This window comes from Carcharodon carcharias, chromosome 17 (assembly GCF_017639515.1).
Source record: "Carcharodon carcharias isolate sCarCar2 chromosome 17, sCarCar2.pri, whole genome shotgun sequence".
In the NCBI taxonomy this organism is placed as follows: Eukaryota; Metazoa; Chordata; class Chondrichthyes; order Lamniformes; family Lamnidae; genus Carcharodon; species Carcharodon carcharias.
The window spans coordinates 98,434,025-98,453,878 of NC_054483.1; the positions used below are offsets into that span (position 1 = coordinate 98,434,025).

A 19,854-nucleotide genomic window follows, 5' to 3' on the forward strand; every position below is an offset into this window, starting at 1 on the left:
CTGTGGACTGTATTGCAGGGAAGCATTAAACTGGAAACGCACCTTCAGCATCCCAATGGTCTGCTCTGCCAAGTTGCAAGCTGCTGCATGAACCTCATTATAGCATCGCTCAGCAGCAGTCTGAGGCCGCCGCACGGGTGTCATCAGCCACGGCCTCTGTGGGTAGCCCTTGTTCCCAAGGAGCCCTGGAAGACTGCAGGGATCTGTGAGCGACTCAGGGTGTAGGCGCCATGCACACTCACTGGAAACCGTGCATATACCTGTAGGATGCATTTCTGGTGGTCGCATACCAACTGCACATTCAGTGAGTGGAGACCCTTCTGGTTAATGAAGTCCACTGAGTGTAGTGACGGAGACCTGAACACCACATGAGTGCAGTCAATTGCACCCTGCACCTGTGGGGATTCTGAGATCAGGGTGAATCCAATGGCCATGGCATCCTAGCTGTCCTGGTCCCGGGCGAAATGCACAAAGTTGTGTGCAACGGAGAAGATGGCCTCTGTGACCTCATGGAAGCATTTGTAGGTGGCTGATATTGAAATCCCGTAGAGGTCACCTGTGCAGTCCTGAAAAAAAATCACTGGCATAGAAATTGAGCGCCGCAGTCACTTTCACAGCCACTGGCAGTGGATGCCCTCCATGTCCACTTGGCACCAAGTCCTGCAGTAAGTGGCAGATGTGAGCTACCAGGTCCCTAGACATGTGCAGACATCAGCGACATTGGTTCTCAGTCATCTGCAGGAATGGTAGGCGGCATCTATAGATCCTGGGTGTCGCTAGGCACCAGCCACGGCTTGCTCTCGCTCCTGGGCAACATGTGCGGGGGCCCCTGCTATCCCTTTTCATGAGGTTGCTGCTCCTGCCTTTGCATGACCAGGTGTGTCGTCGCTCTCTCCTCCGTATTCTACTGTCTTTGTCGACCATCAGGCATAGAGCTAGGTCACCAGGATCCTGATGTGGTCCTCCTGCAGCATTAAAGAGAGAGAGAGATGTGATTATCATGGCTGTACTTAGCACTTTTCCTAGCCCTATGTGACCGCCCCTTAATGCTTCCCAGAGAGTGCTGGTCACCCCTCGGATGGCCAGAGATGAGTGCGCTGCATGGCTGCTCTGTCAACCTATGACATGGGATGCTGAGATTGCAAAGGGCTGTGAGCGCCCCCAGCAGTGACAGCTACATGGCCAGCGTTGGCGAGGATATTGTACAATGTGTGCAGTCCAACTGCTCCCCGGTCAAATAAAGTGGTGGTGGACTGGGATGCTAAGGGGGAAGGGGGTCCGGGGATAAGGTATGGAGCGCTTGGTGGCCCTTCAATGCCTCCATGTTGCTTGCATAAGCGGGCAGGCTAGAAGCCCGACCCCAATCATACCATTGTGACTGCACCTGATCTATCTCAGTTGCAGAGGCATAGCCAGTTTATACAGGTGTCCCGAATGCATGGCCATTCCCCTTGCTTACCCTGCCCCTCACCTCGATTGCCTATGTGCGGGTTGAAGCACGAGGGCAGCACTTGACATCCCGCCCACCCAGCAGCTGCCACCAAAGCTGGCCAGCACTTTCCCTCAGAAACCATCCCCCCCGCAGCAGTCGCTTCCGAGGCTGGCTAGCACTTGCCCCTGGACACCCCTCCCCACCTCAGCTGTCGCCTCTGAAGCTGGCCAGCGCTTGCCCCCAGACACCACCCCCCCCTCAGCAGTCGCCTCCAAAGCTGGCCAGCCCTTGCCCCAAGACACCTCCACCACCACCCACCCCCCAACCCCCACCCTCCAAGCAGTCACCTCCAAGGCTAGGCATCAGTTGCCCCAAACCCTGGCACCCCTGAGGCCTGTAAATAATGGGCGAGCTGTGGAGAAAGTTGCTGCTCACTCACCTCAGTTCCCCAAAAGTGAAGGCCGCCAAGTGCATGTCACCTGCATGTTGTTGTGAAACACGTTGGCGTGCTTTCCCACCGACATGGACGGACAATACGGTGGGGTTCCAAGAGCCTGGCGGAATGACATTTTAATATATACTGATGTATTACAATTAGCTCCCCGCTGACCCATGACAGGAAACGTGGCTGGCCGTCGGTGGGCTCAGCGGATGATCGAGACCTACCATCCCGCCGTTGTGAAGCAGGCCGCGCCATATTTTCCGCACACGCCACCTATTATGCCCACTGCCAGCGGGCTCGGAAAATTCGGCCCGTAGTCTCAGAATCAGAACCAAACCTCTGACCTATAAATACTGCAGAAATTTCCAGATAAAGAGATGCCAAGGAAAGCCAAGTAATGTTCAAAATGGAATGCATTATGATGTATGAAAGGAAATGGCTGCTAGATCAGACACAGTATGTGCACCACGTGGTGCACAGCCTGTAAAACATTAATGAGCCAATTACTACTGCCCTATCAGCCTCCCCAAATCATAAGTAAAATGATGGACTCAGCACCAGGTAGAAATGCAAGAATTGAATGTCAGAGGAGAGGTGAGAGTTATTGCTGTCAACACCAAAGCAGCATTCGATCAAGTATACCACCAAAGAGCCCCTAGCAAAACTAAAGTCATTGGTGGTCAGAGGGAAAAGCCTCCAAAGACTGGAGTTACTTGATACAAAAAAAAGATGATTGTGGTTTTTGAAGGCCAATCATTCCAACCTCACGATATTACTGCAGGAGTTCCTAAGTGAAGCACCTTCAACCCATCCATCTTCAATTACTTCATTAATGACTTGCCCTCCATTTGTAGATTTGTAGTCCATGTGTTTACTGATGATTTCATTGTGTTCAGACCCATTTATAACATATCTGATGGTAAAGGTGCCCATGGCAGCCTGCATGAGGATCTGGTTTAGGCTGACAATTGTCAGTCAACATTTTTGGCATCTAAGAGCCAGGTAATGACCATCTTGAACAAGAGAAAGCCTAGTTCAACTCCTTTGATTTTCAGTGGCATCACCATCACCATTGCTGATTTCTCTGCCCATAACATCCTGGGCAGAAGCTGAATGTTACCAGCCATAACACCACCATAGCTGCAAAAGTAGGATAGAGATTGAGGAAATGGTTCACTTCCTGACTCCTCAGAACCTTTCCACTGTCCCAAAAGGCTCAAGCCAGGTGTGTAATGCAATACTAATCACTTGCCCGCTAGGTGTAGCCTCAATAAGAAACTCAAAACCATCCAGGACAGGGCAGTGATTGCTGTCCCTGCCACTAAACTTAGAGGGAATGACATTGGCCTTGGCAGCAACACAATATGATCAATAACGAATTGGCAGCTCAAATTTATATCTCTTTACCACTGGATTCTCTATCACCCATACTACTCTACTGCCCAAAACCAATTCCACCTACAAAATCCTGTGCCCCTGTCAGCACCAGTGCACTGCAGCTGGGGTATGTACAAAATACAGTTCAACAGATCACTAAAGTTATTTAAACAGCACCTTTCTCCCTTTTAACCTCTACCAGCATTAAGAACAAGAAAAGCAATATTGTGGGAATACCGTGACCTCCAAATTCTCCTCCAAGTCACACACAATCCTCACTTGGACATACAGTGGTAAACCTTCATCATCACCGGATCCGAAACATAGGGTCCGCAACCTAACATGATTGTAGAAGTACCCGCAGCAGCAGTTCAAGGATGAGGCCTGTAACCATCACTGCAGAGAAGCCAGGATAGGCAAAAAATGCCAGCTTCCCTATGATGCCCACGTCAAAAAATCAATTTCAAAAGCAAGACAAAACATTCTTAACCAATCTGGTACTTTATTAACATTGAGTAAGCATGCACATGTTACATACAAAGCAACCAGTTGTGAGAAATCTGTCTCCTGTACATGTCAGGGAGGAAACAATTTTGCAGGACACAAGTTTAAGAGGAAGGAGATGGTGCCATGAGTTGGAGAGGGAAGAGGAACTGAGTTACCTGACAGGAGCATGGAGAAGGGAAGAGGGGGCACATGACAGGAGTGGGGTGCGAACAGGTGGGGGACATTACAGTAATTAGCAACAGCCAACTATAGAATTTCAGCAAGCACTGGACAGACATTGTCCTCATAGCTTCCTATCAACCATGGTCAATAGAAATATGCCCAAGGCACTTTCTCATAGGTTGGTATAGGTCACAGGCCTCCCTCCAACTGTTTCCTCCTCTTGAGGGCTGAGAAAACCCCTTCTTCCCATGGTACTCCTGAACCGTGAAGGAGAGGTTGTTTATTCTTGCTAAGGTCATATCTATTGCCATCCCTAGTTACTCTGAGGGCATTAAGAGCCAAAGAAAGAAGAACTTGCATTTCTATAGCACTTTTCACAACCTCAGGTCATTTCAATGTGCTTTACAGCCAATGAAATAAGATAAGCTAGGTAAGAGGACTGTGTCCTCTGGTGAGAATGTGCTCTCCATGTTGGACAAACAGAAACTTTGTCTTGTGAATTTGTCAGTACTTTGGTTGAACAACCTTGAACGGTGTTGAGTTTGTGTCTGTGTCAATCACCCAACTGATCCAATTAAATATTGTGCAGAGGATAAACTGTCAAAATCCAACTTTGAATTTGCACTCATGACTCAGTTCCTAGCATTAATTGAAGTTTTCTCCAGTCTCCTTTTCTAAAGACTGCAGCTGTCACTGGAATACAGTTCCACAGATGCTGCATACCCCTCATTGCAGTCCAGACTGGCAATGTGGGCAGACTATATCCCACGGTCTGCATCACAGTGAATCAAGAATCTGCTCTCACCTGATGTCCCACTATACATAGTGATCAGGTGACTTTCCCCTCACTAGCTCAGGTAGTTTGTGCATGCTGAGGCCAATTATGGTGTTCTTTACAGCCCAAACGTGGAACTGAACCTACCATTTGCCTGGTCTGTGTGGCTCAATAACACATGAGGCATTTATCCACTGAACTATTTTGATGATATCGCTACACAATATAGAGATAGAATTATTTCTTTCCATTTAGATGGTTAGGATTCCATTATTCGGAACATCAGGTATGTGAAGTTTATAAGATTGTTATGTTTCGAGACTGTCTCTTTAATTCCAGGTAAACTGAAGGAATGAAGGGAGTCATGTGACCTGCTCTGAATTCTGCCCAACAAGTTTAGGTGGCTTGGTTACTATAAGGACAAAGGGGTGGGGACCAAGGTTGGCTTACTGGGAAGAAGGTGTAAGATGTTCACACCTGTAAACAATGGAAAGATATACTTTTAAAAGTTATCCATCTCTACAGGGATTGTAACAAAATTGGGAGCTCTTGCAGGGTACAAATCCAGAGACTGAAAACAAGTATACTGGAACTAGCCAGAGTTTAAATAAAGAAGATTTCACAGTTGCACTGCCTAAATGGGTGGTTGAGGCCGAAACACAACTCCTTTAAAATGTACCTGGATCTGCATCTGCAGTGCTGTAACCTGAGAGGCTATGGACCAGATGCTGGAAAATGGGATTAAAATAGAGCAGCTAGTTTCTTTTTTCTTCTTTTAATGGCTGGCGCCGACGTGATGGGCTGAATGGCCTCTTTCTGCACCATAATTTTCTATGATTCTATGGCTATATCTATTGCTTAAGCGTTTCTCGAAAGAGAAGACCCATCTGTGAATGCTTTGCAATAGTTAACAAAGGTTAATTTGAAGGCTTTAACAGACAAGTTGGAGATAGATTTAAAAGTTGGCACTAAAAAGGCAGAAACTGTTGGTTTAACACTTGAACCTTGGGGAAGTAAAGAGTAATTCGTATAGCACACAGGTTGATTTAGTTAGACTTCTGTTACAAGTGAAGCAACTTGAATTGGAGAAATAGTGGGAAATGCAAAAACTTCAATTTAAGTTTCGAAGAGAAAAGAAAACAATGAATTCCAGAGAGAAAAAGAAGCAAGGAAATTTGATTTTGACAAAGCGAATCTTAAGTTACGCAAACAGGGGGGTAAAATGAAAACTTGACAATGATTCAGATTCAACCCCTGGTTTTCATTTGGCAAGTATTTGCCTAGTGCCTAAATTCAGTGAGGAAGGTGTGGAATTGTATTTTTGTCATTTGAGAAAACTGCTTCTGGAAATTTGGACGGTCTTATTACAAAGCGTATTTGCGGGGAAAGCATTAGAAATGTATTCATCGCTTTCAGATCTGCAATCTAGTAATAATACTGTGAAGACTGCCATTCTCAATGTACGTGAGTTAGTGCCAAAAGCTTACAGATGAAATTTTAGAAGTCTGTGGAAGAAACAGAATCAGACTTTTGTGGAATTTGCTAGAGAAAAGGAAATGTTGTTCTTGACAAATTTAACTAGATAATGGAAACATTGTAAAACCTGCATGGAATGAGAAAGGAGATTTGCTACGGCAAATAATGAAAGTCAAGCCACTGGTAGCAAAATGAACTCTTGTTTGGAAGAGAGCACTGGGGCACTAAGAATTTACATAAATTGGACTTGGACTTTTAAGTGTTTCATGCATTTAGTTGGTACAGGTTAAACATTGTGAAGCTGCCAAGATGGACTGTTTAATGGTCAATTGCAACAAAAATGAGAAACTATTACTTGTATTGTATGTAGTAAGTTAATGATTAGCGTGTTTACAATGCTATGTTTTAATAGTATTGTTGAAAAAAAATATTACTTCAGTAATAATTTTCAGTAAATGTGTTCATCTTTTTTGGGAGAAGTACCACGAATACGAAGTTTATAAGATTGTTATGTTTTGGGTCTGTCTCTTTAATTCAATGTAAACTGGAGGAATGAAGAGGGTAATTTGACCTGCTCTAAATTCTGCTCGACAACAAGCCTGGGTGGCTTGGTTGCTATGGGAATGGGGTTTGGGGGTGCCCAGATTGACTTACTGGGAAGAAGGTGCAAAATGTTCTGGACAAACTGAGCAGTGGTAAGAGCAGCTGTACTGACTGTGGGTAGACTTTCAGTATCCAAGTTTTGGGCAGAAAAGGAAGAGAGAGAGTGTTCTCACACAGAGGTGAAAAACTGCGGTTTGTATGTGGTCAGCAGAGAGGAAGCTATGAGTTCTCTGTGGACTACTGGGGGAGAGACAGTAACAAAAACCCAATCAGAGACAAAAACCAGTGGGAGATGTGGTGATAGTTCCAGGGAGAGTTGGGGCTTGAAAAAGAGCAGGGGTGAGACAAAGTTAGGGACAGTTGGGGTTGGGTGCTGTTGTCATTGCTGCTAGAGTTCGGAAACAGAAGTCAAGATGTGACATCACAGGAAGGACGTAAGTTGATTGGCTGGTTACTTTATCTGCTTAGATACTGTCACAACAACTGGAAGATTAAAATCGATAAATATATGAAGTATTAATAAGGAACAGGTGAGAAATTGGTGAGTATTATCTTTTATTTTTAAGTAAGATTTATTACAACCAGTAAATTGCATTGGTAGGATTTATCAGTACTTGTAGGTTTTATAAATCATAGTAAGGTGTATTCATATTGGTAAGGGATTTTTTTTTGGCAGAGCAAGGTTAAATAATACATAAAGAAATGGCAGGACTGCTCCAACCTCGAGAGTGCCCATCCTGTGCTATGTGGGAACTCCAGCATGCTTCCCATATCCTGGATTACCATTTATGCAGGAAGTGTCATCAGTTGCAGAAGCTTGAGCTCCAGTTTGTAGAACTTGAGCAGCAGCTGGTATCACTGAGATGCATCTGTGAAGCTGAGAGCTATGTGAATAGCATGTTTATAGATGTGGTCACCCCACAGTTTAAGCGTGTGCACAGTGAAAGGGAAGGGGTGACCACTAGATACTCAAACAAAGAACAGGCAGGTAGTGCAGGAGTCCCTGAGTACATCCCACTCTCCAATCAGTATTTGGTCTGAATTCTGATGGGAGTGATGGTTCTTCTGGGGAGTACAGCCAGAGCCAAGTCCATGACACCACGGCTGGCTCAGCTGTACAGTGGGATACAAGCAAGACTGGAAGAGCAATAGTGATAGGTGATTCAATAGTTAGGGGAATTGATAGGCTTTTCTGTGACCATAGATGTGAATCCAGCATGGTGCGTTCCCCCCCTGGTGCCAGGGTCAAGGATGCCACTAAGCGGCTGCAGAGCACCTGAAGGAGGGAGGGTGAAGAGTCAGCAGTTGTGGTCCACATTGGTAACAAAGGTAGAAAGAGACATGTGGTCCTGCAGTCAGAATTTGGGGAGCTAGGTAGAAAATTAGCAAGCAGGACTTCAAAAGTGGTAATCTCCGGATCACTCCCATACCATGCGCAAGTTAGTACAGAAATAGGAGGATAAGATAAATGCGTAGCTGGAAAGATGGTGCAGGAGGAGGAGTCTTAGCTTCCTGGGACACTGGGACTGGCTCTGGGGGAAATGGCACCTGTATAAGCTGAATGGGTTGCACCTGAACAGAGCTGGGACTAAGTTCCTTGCTTGTGCTGTTGGGGACAGTTTAAGCTAACTCAGCAGGGGTGTGGGAAACAGGAGAAAACCAGGAGAGGACTACCACAGTGCACAAAATACTGAGAGAGACAGATAGCATTAAAATAGAGAATAGTAAATTAATAGGTGTGGTCAGAATAAGGGAGAAAGTAATAAAGTCTAAATCAGGTTTACTTTATGATGTATGTGAATGCACGGAGTGCGGTAAATAAGATGGGGGTGTTACAGGCACAGATTGACATGTAGAATTATGATGTTGTGGCTATAACAGAGACCTGGCTCAAGGGACTAGGGATTAAACATTCCTGGATAGAAGGTGTTCAGGAAAGATGGGAAAGGAAGGAAAGGAGGAGGGGTGGTGCTATTGATTAAGGAGACCATTGCAGTGCTGGAGAAAGAGGATGTCCCAGGGGGGTCAAGAACAGAATTGATTTAGCTAGAGCCAAGAAACAAAAAAGGTGCAATTACATTGCTCAGTGTAGTCTCTGGTCCACCAACTAGTGGAATGGATGTAGAGGAACAAATCTGCAAAACAATTGCAGAAAGGTGTAAAAATTATAGAATAGTTATAATGGGGGACTTTAATTATCCGGATATAGACTGGGATAATGGTAGTATAAAGGGCAGAGAGGGGCAAAAGTCCCTAGAGTGTGTTCAAGAGAATTTTCTACAGTGTGTCCAGTCCAATGAGAAGGGAGGCACTGGTAGAGCTTGTCCTTGGGAATGAGGTGGGCCAAGTAACTCCAGACCCACAGCAATGTGGTTAACTTTTAAATGCCTCTGAACAAGGGCAATTAGGGATGGGCAATTAATGCTGGCTTAGCCAGCAATGCCCATATACTATGAACAACATTTTTTTTAAAAATGTAGATCAAGTGTCAATGAGGGAACATTTAGGGGGCAATGATCATTGTATCATAACGTTTAGGATGGTTATGGAAAATGACAAAGAATGAGTAAGAATAATTAACTGAGGAAAGTCAATTTCAGTGGGGGTAAGAATGGACCTGGAACAAATAAATTGGAGTCAAAGGTTGGTAGGAAAACAGCAGCTGAACAATGGGCTACCTTCAAAGAAGAGATGATTCGGGCACAGTCAAGGTATATTCCCTCAAAAATGAAAGGTAGGGCAAACAAATCCAGAGCTCCCTGGATGACAAAGGAGATATAAATTAAAATAAAGAAGAAAAAGTGTGCTTATAACAGGTGTCAGGTAGAAACTATAATTGAGAAGTAGGTTGAATATAGAAGGTTCAGAGGGGAGATGAAAAAGCAAATAAGAGAAGCAAAGAGAGAGTATGAAAAGATACTGGCAGCTAACATAAAAGGGAATCCCAAAATCTTATACTGTCGTATAAATAGTAAAAAAATGCTAAAAGGAGGAGTATAGATGATGACGGACCAAAAAGGGAATTTACACATGGACGAAGGGGCCATGGCTGAAGTACTAAATGAAAACTTCACATCTGTCTTTACCAAGGAAGAAGATGCTACCCAGGTGAAAGAGGAGGAAATTCAGTCACTAGAAGAGTTTAAAATTAATAAGGAGGTGATACTAGATAGGTTATCTGAACTTAAGGTTGACAAGACACCAGGACCAGATGAGATGCATCCAAGGGTACTGCAGGAAATAAGAGTAGAAATTGCAGAGGCACTGGCCATAATCTTTCAGTTTTCCTTAGACTCGGGGGTGGTGCCAGAGCACTGGAAAATTGCAAATGCTACACTCTTGTTCAAAAAAAAAGGGGTAAGGATAAGCCCAGCAACTACAGACCAGTAACTTTGGTGGTGGGGAAACCTCTAGAAACTGTAATTTGGGGCAGAATTAACCATCACATGGACAAATGCAGGTTAATTAAAGAGAGCCAGCATGGATTTATCAAAGGAAAATCATGCTTAATTAACTTACTGGAGTTTTTCAAAGAGGTAACAGAGAGGATTGATGAGGGCAATGTTGTTGATGTGGTGTACAAGGACTGCCAAAAGGCATTTGATGCAGTTTCACACAACAGACTTGTGAGAAAAGTTATAGCTCATGAAATAAAAGAGACATGAATATAAAATTGGCTGAGTAGCAGGAAACAGAGTGATGGTTAAAGGATGTTTTTCGGGTTGGAGGAAGGTTTGTAGTGGAGTTCCCCAGGGAGTCAGTATTGGAACCCTTGCTTCTCCTGATATATATTAATGAACTAGATCTTGGTGTACAGGGAACAATTTCAAAATTTGTGGATGATACAAAACTCAGAAGCATTGTAAACTGTGAGGAGGACAGTGTAGAAGTTCAAAAGGGCACAGGCAAGTTGGTGGAATGGGCGGATAGGTGGCAGATGAAGTTCAATGCATAGAAATGTGAGGTGATTAATTTTGGTAGAAAGAACATGGAGAGACAATATAAAATAAGGAGTACAACTCTAAAGGGTGTGCAGGAGCTGTGGGAACTGGGTGTATATGTGCATAAATCATTAAAGGTGGCAGGATAGGTGGAGAGAACAGTTAATAAAGTATACAGTATGCTTTGCTTTATTAATAGGAGCAAAGAGTACAAGAGCAAGGAGGTTATATTAATCTTGTATAAGAGCAACTAGGGATGGGCAATAAATGCTGGCCCAGCTAGTGAAGCCCACATCCCATGAATGAATGGAAGAAACCTAGTTAGACCTCAGCTGCAATACTGTGTACAGTTCTAGGCACTGCATTTTAGGATGTAAAGGCATTGGAGAGTTCAGAAGAGGTTTTCAAGAATGATTCCAGGGATGTGAAACTTCAGTTATGAAGATAGATTGGAGAAGTTGGGACTATTTTCCTTGGAGAGAAGAAGCCTGAGAGGAAGTTTGATAAAAGTATTCAAAATCATGAGGGGCCTGGACAGGGTAGCTAGGAAGACACTGTTCCCATTGACAGGAAGATTGAGAACCAGAGGGCACAGATTTAAGGTAATTGGTAAAAGAAACAAAAGCAAAATGACAAAAAACTTTTCCACACAGCGAGTGATTAGGGTCTGGAACGCACTGCCTGAAAGTGTCGTGGAGGCAGGTTCAATCAAGTCTATTAAGAGGGAATTAGATGATTATTTGAAGAGAAATAATGTACAGTGTTATGAGGAGAAGGCAGGAGTATGGCATTAGATGAATTGCTCATTCAGACAGCGAGTGCCGAATGACCTCCTTCTGCGCTGTAACAATTCAGTGCTTCTGTGAGTAGAAACTCTGGTTAAAGAGACACATCCACTGACCATCTAAGGAATGCGGAAAATGCTTCCTGTTCATCCTGGCGCATCCAAGCAAGGAAAGAATTACTGGAGTAGGCCTTACTGCTGTTAGTAAGTTTGGGGCTTCTCCAGGAACTGAGAGAAGCACCTTTTAATGGCCGCTGGACATAACAACTAGTGAAACAGGAAGAAGCAAACCCGTTGGAAGCTGGGAGTGATGTTGGACTGGTTCTTGTGAAAACTATCATTCAACTGAGAGTAGGATGTAAAGTATAACTGCGGTGTGAAATTTTTGGTGGTATTAAAAGTTAAAGTGTGAGATATCTTTTCTGTAGTTTAGTATATTGGCCAATTACTAAATAGTGTTTAGTCAATGTTGCTTTTAGTTCATTTATTACAATAAAAGTCTTAACATTTGAAATCTTGTCATGTGAGCCTTTCAGTCAGTCACTGGGAATTCAAATCCCTTTTTAAAGCTTACATGTCTCTTCTGGAATTGTAACAAGCAATACGTAAGTGAACAAGAGGGAAGGAGAGCTGTAGATCTGAAAGACTGTGCAAAGTGAAGAACTTGGTACTTTGAAAGACACTTCATAAAGCAGAGATGCTGATCTCCACTCTGCTAAAATGCCTTTGAGGAGGGGAGCTAATCAGGTGTACACCCGAAGGAGCAGATCTGCTGGTCTGAGACTCCTGAGGGAGGGGATCTGCTGGTCCAAGACACTCCTGAGGGAAAGGATCTGCTGGTCTAAGAGACTTCTGAGGGAGAGGACCTGCTGGTCTGAGACTCCTGTGGGTAGGGGTCTGTTGGTGAGCCTGTTCTAAGAGACCTCTCAAGGAAAGCAATTCGAGACCTCTTCTCTGCTGTGCATTAAATGGATCGGGGAGTTCTCCACTGCAGGAGCTCAGAGTCCAGGTGGACCTGCATGTGAGTGAGGGGACTATCAGCTGATTCCTTGCCCAGTTCTGGGAGAGGCTATTGCATGAACCATGTAGCTTGTGATCATTCAGTGACCTGCCGATCTTGGGGAGTAAGGGTGCAAGGCTTTCCTTGCCAGCACTACGGAAGGAGGAAGAGGAAATGCAAAAGAGGATCGGGTCTAGAGCACTGTTCACATACCATAGTGGCAGTGATAAGTATGACTTCAGCCAGGTGTAGGTTCTGTAAACACTTATAGACCAGTTCTCCGTATAAATGTGCATCAGGGTGGCAGCTGTATCAGGAAAGTTACAAACGAAAAAGGCAACAACGACAGCTCCTGAAATGAAAGAAAAGACACAATCAACCAATATCCCAAAGAGTAACATTCATCCTTCTCATTGTGCATGGTTCAACCTATTTCACTTGTGCATTTTCAGAAATTACGTGCTGGAAAATCAGTAAAGGAAATATGATCAAAGACTGACTGAAATCTGTTCGTCTAGCTGAGCCATTGCCTTTCCCTGGTCTCATTTTGAAAGCCTAGGACAGATGTATCTTGATGGTTTGCTGCGTGCTCTGCAAAGTGAGAATGAGTAAAATGATCTTTCTGGTGGATCTTGAAAGGTTTAAATTCCTTGACTTCTTTATATATATTTAGAGCTGCTTTATTTCCCAGCCCAAGGATATCTGAAGAATGCAAATGGAAACATCAAAGCTGACCACAGAACTGGAAACACATCATCTAGGATTCACTGCAGAAACCTTCTTTGTATTTGTATGTGGAAGACTCTTAGAATCTTAACTAAACACTGCCCTTAGCAGTAGAGCAGCAATTCTAAAATCATCTTAGACAAAAATGTAAACGTGGCCCACAATCTTGTGTTTAATTTCTTTTTTATACAGACTATTGAGGACTTTGGACCTTTATGGTTCTCATTCCAGCTGGCCTGTAAAGTTGGTACTTCCCTCTTATTCAGTCTATCAAAACATCTAGCAAAATGAAATATTCTCCAAGGGTTGCTGTTAAGATGAACACTAGCAGAGAATTGCAAAACATTTGCAGTGAAATTAATACTTTATTACAATAGCACTGGGCTGGTTAGCTCAGTTGTCTAGATAGATGGCTAGCCTGTGCTTCAGAATACTGCCAACAACATGGGTTTGATTCCTGTTCTGGCTGAGGAAGACTTTGGTCCTCCCTCCTTGCCCCTCTGCCCCTGAGAGAGGAAGGCAATGGCAATCCGCCACTAACAAGAAAGCGGCTCAAGATGAAGCACCAGCTTACAATGGGCCAAGGACCTGCCTTCAAGCGGAACACACATGAATTAATGAATTGCAATAGCGCTTCTTTAAATCCCTATTCTTTTCATCCCTCTCATGTCGTCCTCAGCCCCCGTTCCACACCTCCCAGGCCCTCCCTCCCATTGCTAAATTTAAACTAAGAATCCAATAACTCAAATTAAGTAAAACCATTAAGTTGGAATTCAGTGCTTAAAATAGAATTCATATTTCCAATTAATATATTGTATTCTTTTTTAGTTGTCTACTTATATTTAAATGTCAGGATAATCAGATTTGATTTTATTTAGACCTTGAATACTCTACAACCACAGCTCAAGCAGGAATAGAATGAAAAAGTTGGGTTGTGGGTCTAAGCACAACTGCTCTTTTAGAGAGATAGCACAGGTGCGATGGGCTGAGTGGCCACCTTCTGTGCTATAAGTTTTAATGATTTATGATAAGGAATCTGTCGGTCCTTAACAGCAGAGCTGTTCTTTATGCATCACCAAACTTTCAATGTGGCATTCATCTAACACAGCCTGACTACTGCTATTTCCATTACTACTGTATGGTGCTGTGACTGTGAATGAAAGGCTGTGGAGCTACCTGCCTCCCATTCTGCATGCAGCCATTCAGTCTCCCATGGTAACTGCGTAGAAACACTATGGAGATGGTTTCTGAGTAACGGAAGCATAGCTTTCATGTCAAACAAATTATATTTTTACTTTTTAATTCATCTCCGAAAGGAGTAATTAATAAAAAAAGCTATTTACTGGTGTCTGTATTCCAGCCGCATCATTGATGTAGAGCCCTTTCCCATGAGAGTTTAAACTGCCCACCAGTTATTAGGAATAACTCAGCAGTCACCAGTAGATATTTAATTAGCACCAAACACATACTTTTATAACAGCTTTTAAATGTTTAAAAATAATTCAACTGTGACCTGTTCATCTCTTCCTAAAAGGCCAATCAGTACAGGTGCAAGAAAGCATGCTGCTGAGTCATAAAGTTAAGGAGATTTATACATTCCTTCCCTGTCAGTGTCCATGTCAGTCAGGCTCCTATCATTATCCCCCTCTATAAGTTTTACAAGTCTGTAGAGTTGTTAAAATTCCACCCCACCCCTCCTCTTTACTGCCTTCCACTATTATACACAATCCCATTTTGCTGTCAATCGATGGCCAGCTCCTCTCCAGGACCTCACCTATATGACAGAGAGTGACCATCGGCAGAACTTGCAGTCCTGGCATTAGCCATAGCTCACTGAGTAGCACTTTTGCCTCTCAGTCAGAAGATTATGGGTCCAAGTCCCACTTCAGGACTTTAGCACCAAAATCAAGGTTGATGCCCTAGTGTAGTACTAAGGGACCACTGTACTATCAGAGGTGTAACCTTTTGGAAGTGATGTTAAACTGAGATCCTGTCTGCCTGCTCAGGTGAATGTAAAAACTCCCAAGGATCCATTTCACAAAAGAGCAGATTACTTATCTCCAGTGTGCTGGGCCAACACTCATCTTTCAAACATAAAACAGATTATCTGGTCATTATCACATTGCTGATTGCGGGATCTTGCTGTATGCAAACTGGCTACTGCATTTCCAATATTACAACAGTAACTACACTTCAAAAGTACTTTGAGATGCAAAGTGGTTGTGAAAGGCACTATAGAAATGCAAGTTCTTTTTTTCCCTTTCGAAGGAAGGTGGCAGCTGAGCATCTCATTGATTGATGTCCATACTTTCCATCACAGGTCACCGCAGTGCATCCAGGAGCAGAAGCCAGGGCTTCTGTTGTTATTATTGTCCTGGAACACTCGTGCCAGTTTTATGAGTCACAGCTGAAATCAGCCAAAGTTGCTTTTATTTCGGGTTTAATAGTCCTTAGAGCCACTGGTTGGGAGTTTCCGTGCCTGCCGACGCCAGGGTTATTTGGTGGTGTGAGCGGACAATATGGCGATCAGCTTCACGATGGTGTGAAACCAGTTCGCGATCGTTCGTTCACCCCACCTTTGGCAGGCCACGTTCCCCCATCGGACTTCAGGAACCTTATTGTAAAACATCAGCATATCATTATTAGGCCAGTCCACCAAAATCTCACCCCCCCCCCCCCCCCCCCCCCCCCCCACCCCCACTCCCCCCGCCCACTGGATCATCCATGCACGTCAGAGGGAAAACACAACAACACATAGGCGACGTGCACCTGGCGACCTGCACTTCACTCAGGACTTCAAGGTTTGTTTGCCTACCCTGCTTCAGTTAGCGCTCACAGTCAACAGCTCCAAGTTTCACTGACAGCACCACATCACTTTTAGGGGGGCTCACAGCAGGTCTCTACTTACCAGATCAGCCACATGTGATTTCAATAGCTGCAGGGCTAGGGCTTGCTCGGGGAAGGGGGAGAAGTGGTCTTAGGCAAGGGAAGAGGCTGCAGGCGAGGGCTGTACTGGGGAAGGGGGGATATACCAGGGTATGTGGGAGGCCACATGTTGATCTGTACAAGCGGCCTCAAGATGGTGAGGGCTGAGGAGGCAGCCTCCAGAGGAGATGAGGCCAGATGGAGATGTGAGGGCATGTGTGAGAGAGTGAGTAGTGATGTCCCTTGAACTGGCAGTGAGTGAGATGCCAGTGAATGTGTGATGGGCTTGAATGTGAGTTTAGAGTGATGAGATGGTTGCCTTACCCTGGTTGTATGGATAGATCATTCACCCTCTATCTGCATTGGATGGCCAACCTCTTCTGTACAACATTGGCACTGATCACCACTGCCATCTCCTACCAAGCCAGAGTGGTAATGTTGCTGCCCCTCCTGTGGCCAGAGTGAGGGGAGAGAACATCACAGCTGGCCTCCACAGTGTACAAAAGACGGTTGAGGGCTGCAGTCTTCTTGTCTTTCGGGGCCATATCTTCTTTTCTGTAGTCCTGGGCTGGAAGCACTGTGTGCGACTGTACTTTAAATGTGGTGCCTGGCGTAAAGAAGTGGCGAGGTGACGGCATGGCAGGCGAATCGGAGTCTGCCCGCCATGGAAACAGCGTGTTTCCCAGGAATGCATAAATAATGTGGCGGGTTTGGGATGATACGACGTGAAAACCTGCCAACGTGGCCGGCAGGTAAAATGTCATTTTACCTGCCCACCAGCGCACTTAGTGCAAATCTGGGATGATTCTGCCCACTGATTCTTGACTCGCACTATTGTGTGGTCAATAGAAGTCTGAGCAAAATTGCTAGATTCACTAAGGCCAATTGATTCTACTGACTGCTGGTGATAGTGGAAGGCTGACATGACAGGGGCCACTAGCCCCATTTCCTTTAGTAGAAACATAAAGTAGCTAAACCCATACAGGCAGCTACATCTGAAACCTTCCCAACTTCTCACAATGACAATTAACTTTGGTTTTTTATTGCCCCCAAAAGATTGTATAAATCTGCTGTACAGATTTCTCTTTATCTAGTTCATTATTTTTTTGAATGAGTTGAAGGTCATATAAATAGCAGTAGACCTATTCTGCCATCCTGTAAGATCATGGCTGACCTGTACCCTGACTGATATCCAAAAAAAAAAATCCAATCTTGAAAGTTTCAGTTCACACAATCATAGACTCATACATCACAGAAGGAGGCCATTTGGTCCATCATGCCCATGCAGATCTTTAAAAGCGCTATCCAGTAAGTCCCACCCCCCTGCTCTCATTCGACCGCCACGCCATCACCTGGCTGCTTCATCACACCAGGCTCCATATTTAAAGTCCAGCCACATGCACCACATCTCAGTGCTTCCAGGCAACGACTGGTGCAGGGAAGGTGTCCACAAAAGCCAAGAAGACTGCAACTTCAAGGGTTAGCAACGCGTCACTGGAAAGCCTTTTGGATGCTGTGGAGTCCCGCCAGGATGTCCTATATCCCCGTTCTGGCTGCAGGATGGGCTGCGGCATGACCAACCCAGCTTAGGAGGTGGTGGCAGTGGTGGTCAGCACCAATGCCCTTCAAAAGAGGAAAGTCATCCAGTGTCGCAAGAGGATGAATGAACTCCATTTTGCCAGGGTAAGTGATTCTTCTCATCACTCTCAATTCACACATTCACAAGCCCATCCCACATCCACAGGGCCCTCACTCACTGTCAGTTCAAGGGAATCACCATTCACTCTCTCACACATGCCTTCCTTGTTCTCATCCCATCCATGGCACCACTCACCACCCATACATACCAGGCATATTTATCATCTGGTCTGGCAGGCATCCTGCTTACACTCCCCATCTCTATCCATGCAGGACAAGCTGGCACACAACAAGAGCGAGAGGTCGCAGACTGCTGGAGGAATGCCTGAAATCAAGGCCCTCACAGACTTTGAAAACAGAGCCATCCAGCTGGCTGGTGAGGATCTGGACCTTTCATGTGCTGACGGTGAGGTTGGTGATGGTCAAGCAAGTGGGGATCCAGCAGTGCAACGTATCAGACAACCATGCTGTGAGTGATGTGTCCTGTTTCACAGGCCACTGCCATGCACTAATTATCTCTCCTTGCTTTCACAGGCACATCTTGGAAACAGCCGACGGAGTCCATGACTTTGAGCCTCCATTCAAACCCTGAAGAAGAGGAAGCTGAAGGCACCCTCCTTGAAGACCCATCACAGCGCTCACCCACAACCTCTAACAGTGCAGAGACGCACACCTCATGGGATCTAGTTTTAGAATAGCCTAGGGATCACAATCTGGTGAGCACATTGCACTTTCTGATCCTCAGCAGGCGGCGGCAAGGTCTTCCCAGCTGTCCGGCACTCGGAGGACTGCTGGAGACCAGAACATTGCTGCATCCGAGTCAGATGACGAGCCTCTTGGCTCAGTCATGCCTCAGTTGCTGGAGCTGCAAAGGCAAGCTCGGGAACATCAGGAAGGGATGTCCACTGCACTCCTCAGATTGCAGAGCACAACGTAGGATTCCGTCCACCTTCACATTGAGGTAGTAGCCTGGCCTGCCAATGCACTGAGGTCAAAACTGGTAGGATGGCAGCCGCCATGGAGACCTTGGTCCAGAATGTCACTCCTGCACTGCTGCACAGCCTGCACTCCATCGCTGAGGCCATAGTTGGCCTCCAACAGTGTGTATGCGAGAGGGATGCTGGGCAGCACGGTCTCAATCCAGCTATCCCTTCCCCAGGCAATCTGGGGTCTTCGCGCACCCATAGGGAGAAGGATCAGCAGGTGCACACTGCAAGGTCATCCACCCAGGTGACTCTGGGAGTGACTGGCCATCCGAATCCCCTATTCCTGCGACACCATCAGCTCCAGCTCCACAGCTCGACAGGAGGAGGGTGCCACTGCCACACGGCAGGGCCCCGAAAGCAAGTCGGGCTCCTCCAAGTCTCAGGCCTCCAGAGGACACACACCAAGGTCATCACAGAAAGAGCATAGCAGTCAGCAGACTGTCCCCACCTCTGCTGCTGATGTCCGGGGAGCAGCAAGACATAGCTGCAGGGTTAGGACGATTAAGATGTAACTCTTATAGAGTTAAAACAATTAAACTAAATTAACAAAATGATTAAGAAGATGTAACTCTTTCGAGTTAAAACCAATAAAACCAAATTAACAAAATTGGGATAAATCAGGCACAGCCCCTAATTCAGGTCAGCTGTAAAACCAAGAACAAAGTTTAAAGGAAACTTACAAACTTTAAATCAAAATGTGATTAAAGGGGTCAATAAAACACCCCAGTCCCCGCGGTGCCCACCGAGCACGGAAGGCCTCGAGAGTGCCAGCAGACACCGCATGCTCCCTCTCCAGGGACATACGGCCGTGAACATAGCCGCGGAAGAGGGATAAACAATCGGGCGGGACTCCCCTGTCGATTGCCCGCTGCCTGGACCTGTTAATGGCCAACTTGGCCAGGCCCAGGAGCAGGTTCACGAGGAGGTCCTCCTCCTTCCCGACCCCCTTCCGCACCGGGTGTCCATAGATCAGGAGCGTGGGGCTGAAGTGCAAACAATACATCAGTAAAAGGTTTTTCAAGTAACTAAAAAGGGAGTGCAGCCTACAACACCCTATATATGCATGGTCCACGGACTCCA

General features: G+C 45.3%; 1 protein-coding gene across 1 annotated transcript in view; it reads right to left on the reverse strand.

Annotated features, from left to right (window-relative positions):
• Window positions 1–440: 440 nt before the first annotated feature.
• LOC121289685 (neurotensin receptor type 1-like) overlaps window positions 441–19,854 on the reverse strand; it is a 29,482-nt gene continuing 10,068 nt past the window's right edge. Inside the window, exons 2-4 of the mRNA XM_041209309.1 lie at window positions 12,553–12,851; window positions 2,700–2,825; window positions 441–566 (exon numbers count right to left, since the gene is read on the reverse strand). Coding sequence (XP_041065243.1) covers window positions 441–566; window positions 2,700–2,825; window positions 12,553–12,851 — 551 coding nt within the window. The remainder of the gene's footprint in view (window positions 567–2,699; window positions 2,826–12,552; window positions 12,852–19,854) is intronic.